General features: G+C 41.4%; 1 protein-coding gene and 1 long non-coding RNA gene across 3 annotated transcripts in view; one reads left to right on the top strand and one right to left on the bottom strand.

The window, feature by feature from the left end:
• Window positions 1-6: 6 nt before the first annotated feature.
• LOC112079185 (uncharacterized) lies at window positions 7-8136 on the bottom strand. Of its 2 annotated transcripts, none has more exons than XR_002895880.2 (4): window positions 7869-8136; window positions 6794-6917; window positions 6292-6459; window positions 7-1260 (listed from the first exon to the last, which is right to left on the bottom strand). It is a non-coding gene; the product is annotated as an uncharacterized lncRNA (long non-coding RNA). The 2 variants fall into 2 exon arrangements; XR_002895881.2 differs by having other exon boundaries at window positions 7986-8136.
• A 1268-nt stretch (window positions 8137-9404) lies between these two features.
• The window catches only part of LOC112079186 (mitochondrial cardiolipin hydrolase-like), a 7974-nt gene continuing 7331 nt past the window's right edge, over window positions 9405-10047 (top strand). The window contains 2 exon segments of the mRNA XM_024145207.2: window positions 9405-9595; window positions 10025-10047. Of these exon segments, the coding sequence (XP_024000975.2) occupies window positions 9405-9595; window positions 10025-10047 (214 nt within the window).

The following is a 10047-nucleotide window of genomic DNA, read 5'->3' as shown; positions in this document are numbered from 1 at the left end:
TGTTCCTAGGCCGTCATTGAAAATAAGAATTTGTTCTTAACTGACTATAACATGCTGACCACACCGCAAAATAAAGTTACACATACATGTTATTCAATCATTGCACCCACACTGCTCGAGTGTCTGCGTGGCCGTACGCTAAAATAGAAATTGGTTCTATTTGCGCTGCAACTCCGGCCTCTCCCATCGCCTCATAAGTTTTTAGGACTATATACCCACATGGGTGATTGAAAGATGAACTTATGTCCCCATTCCAGTCGGTTGTAGTAATGCTGTAAAGTTGGTTGCCAACCACAAAATAAAATCCAAAGAAGCCTGAAGGAAGGAGAGGTTACGAGAAACGAATTTACCATTTTATCTGTGGATTAATTGTCTGAGTAGAGAACCTTAAGCATTTCAAGTAATATAACAACCCAATGTTAATATCCCAGGACAAATTAGCTAGCAACAGCAAGCTAGCTAGCTAAATTGACATAAATGTTTAATGCTTTTTGACCTGTCCCCAAATTAATATAATTGCTTCAGAGTTTGTTTTGATACTTCAACCTGCGTGTCCTGATCGCTTGGGTGAACAAAATCAACTTCCGTGATGGCGCATGCGTGCGGTTTGGTCAGCATGTAAAGCTCTGGTCTGTCCTAGGAGTGAGGGTAAACAGTAGGCATGTTCTCTGCTATCCACTTTATGTTTTCATTATTCTTTCAGTATAGGGCTCACTTGTCTCTTGTTTTTCCCCCCCAGGCATTCAGGGAGGGTCGGGTAAAAATATATATTTTACCGAAGGGAGGGCCATCCATTTTTATGTCAGAGATCCAATTTCTCCATGTATCCCTCATTATAAATCATCTACAGTCCCTAAGACGTTGTACCGAACTCACTTCACTCGCGCTAAAGAGGGAGGCTCGCTTGGCTGGTGTTAGCATATGCGCAGATAAAATACACCACTGGAACGCAGATTAAAGTTGTTTACGCGGCCTAATAATTAGAAAGATTGCTCAGAAAACTAGTTGTTTTAATCCGTGTACGCTTACTTCGATTTTGACCTTACGCAGATTAAGGTGTTTATATGACTATTGCATAATCTGCCATAATCAGTTTAATATCAAATTATTAGGGTGCATGTAAACATACTCAATGTGATTATAATAACAATAGCTGTTGTGTTTGAGTTCAATAGACTTCAAAGGATACAGGTAATGGGGGTTTGGAACTCCTCCAGGCAAACTGTACATGATATTATCCCAGTATTTCTGGTCCTTTCCCTGTTGGCAATACAAGAAAATGAAAAGTTAAAACAAAGTATTAATAAATAGTTGCATCATTAAAATGTCAGAGTTACAGCCTGTAGTGCACTACCTCCTAGAGAACTACACTAAAATATATAACATTACACACAAGTATGTGGACACCCCTTCAAATMAGTAGATTTGGCTATTTCAGCCACACCCATGGTACACTGACAGGTGTATAAKATCGAGCACGRGCCATGCAATCTCCATAGACAAACATTGACAGTAGAATGGCCTTACTGAAGAGCTCAGTGACTTTAAAGATGGCATCGTCATAGGATTCCACCTTTCCAACAAGTCAGTTCGTCACATTTCTGCCCTGCTAGAGCTGCCCCAGTCAACTGTAAGTGCTGTTATTGTGAAGTGGAAACGTCTAGGAGCATCAATAGCTCAGCCGCGACGTGGTAGACCACACAAGCTCACAGAATGGGACTGCCAAGTGCTGAAGTGGGAAAAATAGTCTGTCCTCGGTTGCAACACTCACTACCGAGTTCCAAACTGCCTCTTGAAGCAACATCAGCACAAGAACTGTTCGTCGAGAGTTTCATGAAATGGGTTTCCATGGCCGAGCAGCCACACACAAGCCTAAAATCACCATGTGCAATGCCAAGTGTCGGCTGGAGTGGTGTAAAGCTCGCCGCAATTGGACTCTGGAGCAGTGGAAACACATTCTCTGGAGTTATGAATCATGCTTCACCATCTGGCAGTCCAACAGACTAATCTGGGTTTAGCGGATGCCAGGAGAACACTACCTGCCCCAATGCATAATGCTAACTGTAAAGTTTGGTGGAGGAGMAATAATAGTCTGGGGCTGTTTTTCATGGTTTGTGCTAGACCACTTAGTTCCAGTGAAGGGAAATCTTAATGCTACAGAATACAATGACATTCTAGACGATTCTGTGCTTCCAACTTTGTGGCAACAGTTTAGGGAAGGCCCTTTCCTGTTTCAGCATGACAATGTCCCCGTGCACAAAGTGAGGTCCATACAGAAATGGTTTGTCGAGATCGGTGTGGAAGAACTTGACTGGCCTGCACAAAACCCTGACCTCAACCCCATCGAACACCTTTAGGATGATTTGGAAAGCCAAGCAAGCCAGGCCCCACAGCAATGCTCCAACATCTAGTGGAAAGGCTGTTACAGCAGTAAAGGGGGACCAACTCCATATTAATGGCCATTGATTTTGGAATGTGATGTTCGAAAAGCAGGTGTCCACATACTTATGGTCACGTAGTGTACTTTTGACCAGGGTACATAGGGTTCTGGTTAAAGTACGTATGGAATAGGGTGCCATTTGGTAGGTAACGTCTGTGTACGCCATCCTTGATGAAGTTTTATATTTAAAACATTGAATAATGAAGTAAGCTTTATGCAACATATTCTTGAGTGCTAACCCATTACACCTCTTCCTTTGTCTGAATTTGAAGATTTTACGCACCAGCCAAACTTTTGGAAGAGCACGATGGTTCTCTTTTGATTTGCCATTTGGGAGAAAGCCATACCTTACTTTACCCCCCTTTTTTAAGGAACAGATCAGCTTTAATATTGCAGATAGATTGTAGCTCCATCAATGTATACACATATACGTGTGTGTGTGTGTGTTATATATATATTATATATTATATATATATATATATATATATACACACCACACACACACACACACACACACAGTACTAGAGGTCGACCGATTAGTAGGTATGGCCGATTAATTAGGGCCGATTTCAAGTTTTCATAACAAAAATGGGTAACCTGCATTTTTGGACGACGATTATGGCCGATTACATTGCATTCCACGAGGAAACGTGGCAGGCTGACCACCTGTTAGCGAGTGCAGCAAGTAGCCAAGGTAAGTTGCTAGCTAGCATTAAACTTCTTATAAAAACAATCAATCTTCACATAATCACTAGTTAACCTAGTATATCATCAACCATGTGTAGTTTACTAGCTTGTCCTGCGTTGCATATAATCAATGCGGTGCCTGTTAATTTATCATCGAATCACAGAGCCTGCTTCGCCAAACAGGGGATGATTTAACAAAAGCACACTCACGAAAGAAGCACAATCATTGCACTATCAATGCCTTTCTTAAAATCAATACACAGAAGTATATATTTTTAAACCTGCATATTTAGTTTAAAAAAATTCAAGTTAGCAGGTAATATTAACTAGGGAAATTGTGTCACTTCTCTTGCGTTCATTGCACGCAGACTCAAGGTATATGCAACAGTTTGGGTTGCCTGGCTCGTTGCAAACTAATTTGCCAGAATTGTACATAATTATGACATAACATTGAAGGTTGTGCAATGTAACAGCAATATTTAGACTTAGGGTTGCCACCCGTTCGATAAAATATGGAACACTTCCATATTTCACTGAAAGATTTGACCATATTAATGACCAAAGGCTCGTATTTCTGTGTTTATTATACTATAATTAAGTCTATGATTTGATATTTGATAGAGCAGTCTGACTGAGCAGTGGTAGGCAGCAGCAGGCTCGTAAGCATTCATTCAGCACTTTACCGCGTTTGCCAGCAGCTCTTAGCAATGCTTGATTCACAGCTCTGTTTATGACTTCAAGCCTTTCAACTCCTGAGATTAGGCTGGCAATACTAAAGTGCCTATTAGAACATCCAATAGTCAAAGATAGATGAAATACAAATGGTATAGAGAGAAACAGTCGACACGTCATAATTCCTATAATAACTACAACCTAAAACTTCTTAACTGGGAATATTGAACCACCAGCTTTCATAGGTTCTGAGCAAGGAACTAAAACGTTAGCTTTTTTACATGGCACATATTACACTTTTACTTTCTTCTCCGACATTATTATTATTTAAACCAAATTGAGCAGGTTTCATTATTTATTTGAGACTAAATAGATTTTATTTATGCATTATATTAAGTTAAAATAAAATAAATGTGTTCACTGTTCATTCAGTATTGTTGTAATTGTCATTATTACAAAAAAATATAATTATATATATATATATATATATATATATATACACACAAAACACTTTTTTAATTGTTTATTTATTTATATATATATATAGTTTTATTTTTTTTTACAGCCGATTAATCGGTATCGGCTTTTTTGGGGTCCTCTAATAATCGTTATTGAAAAATTATAATCCGTCGACCTCTACATAGTACCAGTCAAAGGTTTGGACACCTACTCATTCCAGGGTTTTTTCTTTATTTTTCTACATTGTAGAATAATAGTGAAGACATCAAAACTATGAAGTAACACATGGAATCATGTAGTACCCCAAAAAAGTTTGAAAAATCTCATATATTTTGATTTGTTTTAAGTGCCAAGAGTGTGCAAAGCATGAAGGCAAAGTGTGGCTACTTTGAAGAACCTAAAATATATTTTGATTTGTTCAACACTTTTTTGGTTACCACATGATTCCATGTGTTATTTCTTAGTTTTGATGTCGTCACTATTATTCTACAATGTAGAAAATAGTAAAAATAAAGAAATGTATGCATATATAAACTCAGCAAAAAAAATAAACARCCCTTTTTCAGGACCCTGCCTTTGAAAGATAATTCGTAAAAATCCAAATAACTTCACAGATGTTCATTGTAAAGGGTTTAAACACTGTTTCCCATGCTTGTTCAATGAACCATTAAACAATTCATCGAACATGCACCTGTGACGGTCGTTAAGACACTAACAGAGCTTACCGACGGTAGACAATTAAGGTCACCAGTTATGAAACCTTCTAGGACCACTAAAGAAGCCTTCTACTAACTGCTCTGAAAAACACCAAAGAAAGATGCAGGCATGAACACTGTCGCAGCGTGTCATGCTCCAGTCTCGTGAACGTGCCTTAGGCATGCTGCAAGGGAGCATGAGGACTGCAGATGTGGCCAGGGCAATAAATTGCAATGTCTGTACTGTGAGACGCCTAAGACAGCGCTACAGGAAGACAGGACGGACAGCTGATCATCCTCGCAGTGGCAGACCACGTGAACAACACCTGCACAGGATCGGTACATCTGAACATCACACATGCGGGACAGGTACAGGATGGCAACAACAACTGCCCGAGTTACACCAGGAACGCACAAATCCCTTCATCAGTGCTCAGACTGTCCGCAATAGGCTGAGAGAGGCTGGACTGAGGGCTTGTAGGCCTGTTGTAAGGCAGGTCCTCACCAGACATCACCGGCAACAACGTCGCCTATGGGCACAAACCCACCGTCGCAGGACCAGACAGGAATGGCAAAATGTGCTCTTCACTGACGAGCAGTTTTGGCTCACCAGGGGTGATGGTCGGATTCGCATTTATCATCGAAGGAATGAGCATAACACCGAGGCCCGTACTCTGGAGCGGGATCGATTTGGAGGTGGAGGGTCCGTCATGGTCTGGGGCGGTGTGTCACAGCATCATCGGACTGAGCTTGTTGTCATTGCAGGCAACATCCTGTGTGTGTGTGTGTGTTGTGTGTCAGACACACACACACACACACACACACACCACACACACACACACACACACACACACACACACACTTAATTCTCAGAACAAGAATAGACTGACGAGTTTCAGAGAGAAATTGCTTTGTTTCTGGCCATTTTGAGCCTGTAATCGAACCCACAAATACTGATGCTCCACATACTCAACTAGTCTAAAGGCCGGTTTTACTGCTTCTTTAATCAGGACAACAGTTTTCAGCTGTAATTGCTTAAGGGTTTTCTTATGACCAATAAGCCTTTTAAAATGACAAACTTGGATTAGCTAACACAAACGTGCCATTGGAGTGATGGTTGCTGATAATGGGCCTCTGTACGCCTATGTAGATATTCTCTTAAAAATCAGACGTTTCCAAAAATCAGACATTAACATGTCTACACTGTATTTCTGATCAATTTTATGTTATTTTAAATGATTTTTTTTTTTGCTTTCTTTAAAAAACAACATTTCTAAGTGACCCCAAACTTTTGAACGGTGATATATATACACTTTATATACTGTACTTGTTACTTACATTTTCACATCACATGACTTTTCGTGATTGCAGAATGGACAGGTGAATTGAGTGTCCAAATTTCCAGTAAGCTTCTTCTTTGGAGGGGGCTTTCTCTTGGACTTGCGGCGACCCATATTAGGTAGTCTTCACGTGTACAGTAACGTTAGCTAGCTAGTTGGCTAAACTCTGTGGAGCAAATGTACATCAAAGACAAATAATGCAATTTTGTAACTGAATAGATCGCAGTCGTTCAATCAAATCAACGTTTTGTAAACTGTAAATTAACAATATAATCCCGCTAGCTAGCTAGGTGCATGTAGCTAGCTAGCTAGCTTAGCGACAACAACAACGTGTGTTGTTGTCATAAACTCAGTCAACTCTCCAACATCTCTCCTTGCCGATTGTATAGTATCATGAAACCGAATGGTTCGTTTTAATAATGGAAAGTACAACATTATATATCACCAAGCTAGCTTATATTATATAATTTCTCCATGAAACGATGTATTTGTTTAGCTACCTGTCCTAAGACCACACTCCGGCTTTTTAGTGGAGAAAGAAGCAAGCAAGGAGAACCGGAAGTTCTTCTTTCTCTTCTTCTTTAAAGTTATGGCAGACTACACCTATTGGTGTAATGCCGCCACCTAATGTACGGAGTATTGAAACAAAACACAAAATATATTTTCCATTGCGGAAGGGGGACCCGAGATAATGCAAAACACTCAAAAACATCAGTCACATCCCTACACAGGCTCAGGTGCCTATGAGGCCGGAGCGTTCACCGACAGGATTCCTTGTAATGCCTCTGCAGAAAAGTCACTGAGTCCCCAAAAATGCTCAGGCACACTCACAAGATGCCTATTTTCTCCAAATTCCTCTCCGTTGTGCTGTGTAGTTGCAATAACCAAAGTAATAAATGCTACCACGTCCACCTTAATATGCAAAATGTCATGATCCCTCTGTTGACACGGAACATCTTGTCTCTACTACTACCATTACTTCTTCAACTTCACTCCTTCCTCTCTTCTCAATGCCTCCAGATACATTCTGGACAGCCCTTATTCTTGCCACCTCTGTCTCCTTCACCCTAACAGGACACTTCAGAAATTCAGCCCTTATTCTTGCCACCTCCGTCTCCTTCACCCTAACAGAACACTTCAGAAATTCGGGTGCACGTTCACCACCACAATTGCAGCATTTAGGCTCAGCTGGCATAGAATACACCTCCCGTCCACATACAATTGACACATGACCAAATAATTTACATTTATCACACTGCATGGGGTTTGGGCATGAAGGCTCTTGCATGGAATCCCATATAACCCAAATACACGTGAGAAGGGAGAGACTCTTCATAAAAAATAAACACAATAGAATGGCTGGATGGAGTGGGCTTCCGCACTCCATCTTTCAATGCGGGTCAGTCGTTGTGCACCAACCACTTGACCCAATTCTTCACGTATATCCTTTGCATTTACTTCTAGCGCCACCCCAGAGATAACACCCTTGATAGGCGCCCTGCTTCGAAGATCCACACACGACACATTCCAATCCGACATCTGTTCGATAGAAACAAACTAAAAAAATAAACCCACTTCTCGTTATTCTCATCGACGCCACCTCATCCAACGCATCCACAATTTTAATAGACTTCAAACGGATTTCCCAGGAAACAACATCGATCCAAACCCCTTATTCCAACCAATACTCACAACTACATTTGGATTTACTAGGTTCCACTAACACTTTACTTCTCTTATTTCATTTTGCATTCGTCACTGTAATCAAATTATTCTCATCTCCACTCGACACGCCATCTGATTCAAACAGAACATCTGTTTCCGCCATTTTTCCTCCTGAGATCACCTTCAGAACCGGAAGTTAACATGAACAACTGTCGTCGTCTTCTTCTTTGTCTTCTTGAAGTTTTATTGGCGAATCGCAACCAACTGACACGTGCGTACACATACACCAACTGTACAGGAGTGTGAATCCTTTCACGACCTATCTATGCCACTATATTCTCTTAACTAACCCTGCATTTCTAATACAATAAAATTATTCCCTATAAACCTCACTAATCCCATCATCCCCGTCCAACCTCTCTGACCCTGTCAAACAACCTATCTTTCTACATCATACGTTTCACAAAATAATAATATATGTTCAACCTCTTTAAKAACTATCCCCTGATTGGTGGAAACMTTGCAAATATCCCGCGAGTTTTATATTGATTGACAGCTCTAGAGCACTGGACGACCTTCGTCTTCGAAGTCCACTCAATTAAGTCCATCGTGAAGACAGATGCTCGACGGTGAAAAAAGTCAAGGTAGCTAAAGTGGTTTAAAATAAGAGTTAATTCTAGCACACAGCATGTATGAACTGAGAAAGTGTTCTTACAAAAATAGCGACTGCATGAAGGTAGCTCAYACTTGCAGAGATAAGATAGCTAGATGGCCCTGACTAATAAACTAATTTAGCTGGCTAACTATCWACTATAGCCTCTGCACCGGGCTGCAGCAGTGGRCCATTATTTMCTAGCGATGTCATTGTCCTTATAAAACTGGTGAAAACGAGCTCCGTTCACAAGTTAATGGCTGTTTTGCATACCCAACAGACCTTAACTATCATTAGCTGTCAAGACTTCACCCTAGCTAGGCTAATCCTAACCAAGAGCTGAAAGGCAGGGGAAAAGGTGGGAAGGCCTACTYTATGTAATTTASCGCTTCCATTCAACATTTTCATGACATCTTCTCCCTCTGCCCACAGATGTCAGTGGTTCAGATGGTGAAGATCGTGGGTCTGGGGGCTGTGGCCCTCACTCTCAGTGTGGAGTGGTTGGNTGGCTAACTATCAACTATAGCCTCTGCACCGGGCTGCAGCAGTGGTCCATTATTTGCTAGCGATGTCATTGTCCTTATAAAACTGGTGAAAACGAGCTCCGTTCACAAGTTAATGGCTGTTTTGCATACCCAACAGACCTTAACTATCATTAGCTGTCAAGACTTCACCCTAGCTAGGCTAATCCTAACCAAGAGCTGAAAGGCAGGGGAAAAGGTGGGAAGGCCTACTYTATGTAATTTASCGCTTCCATTCAACATTTTCATGACATCTTCTCCCTCTGCCCACAGATGTCAGTGGTTCAGATGGTGAAGATCGTGGGTCTGGGGGCTGTGGCCCTCACTCTCAGTGTGGAGTGGTTGGYCTGGCTCTTCTGTCGCCTCTGGCCCCGGAAAATATCCAGAGGGCCCCTGAAAGAAGTGTTCTTTTTCCCCACAGAAGTCGCCTGCACAGAGCGTCTCTTCACTCCTGACTCACCATTGTAAGTAATAGAATGCGTTCCAAATGGCACRTTTAACCAGGGCCCTGTAGTGTCCCAGTAGTGCATACTAGTGCCCTAGGGTACCATTTGGGATGCCGGCACAGTCAACATTAACTACTCACTATCATATTCATTAATAATATATCTATCCAATGTCTCTAAGAATGTTGCTGTTTTTTGATAGCCTTTCTGTTGTTTCAGATGTTTTTCTATGGGCTAGGAATAATGATTCAATGAGTGACTACTATACAGTAGATACACCTTCCACAGTAACTCCTCTCTCTCCCTTTCCTCCCTCTTATCCTCCTCTCCTCTGTCCCCATCTTCTTCCCCTGTCCCCCATCATCTTCCCCTCCTCTTTCCCTCTCCCCTTCTTTGTCTTTCCTCCCTCTTTCCCCATCTCCCCCCTCCTTTCCTCTCTCCCCCTAGCCCCTGCCCCTGTCCCTTACCCC

This window comes from Salvelinus sp. IW2-2015, unplaced genomic scaffold (assembly GCF_002910315.2).
Source record: "Salvelinus sp. IW2-2015 unplaced genomic scaffold, ASM291031v2 Un_scaffold7164, whole genome shotgun sequence".
Taxonomy (NCBI): domain Eukaryota; kingdom Metazoa; phylum Chordata; class Actinopteri; order Salmoniformes; family Salmonidae; genus Salvelinus; species Salvelinus sp. IW2-2015.
The sequence above is the reverse complement of the archived record's forward strand: the minus strand, read 5'-3'. Positions and strand labels throughout refer to the sequence as shown.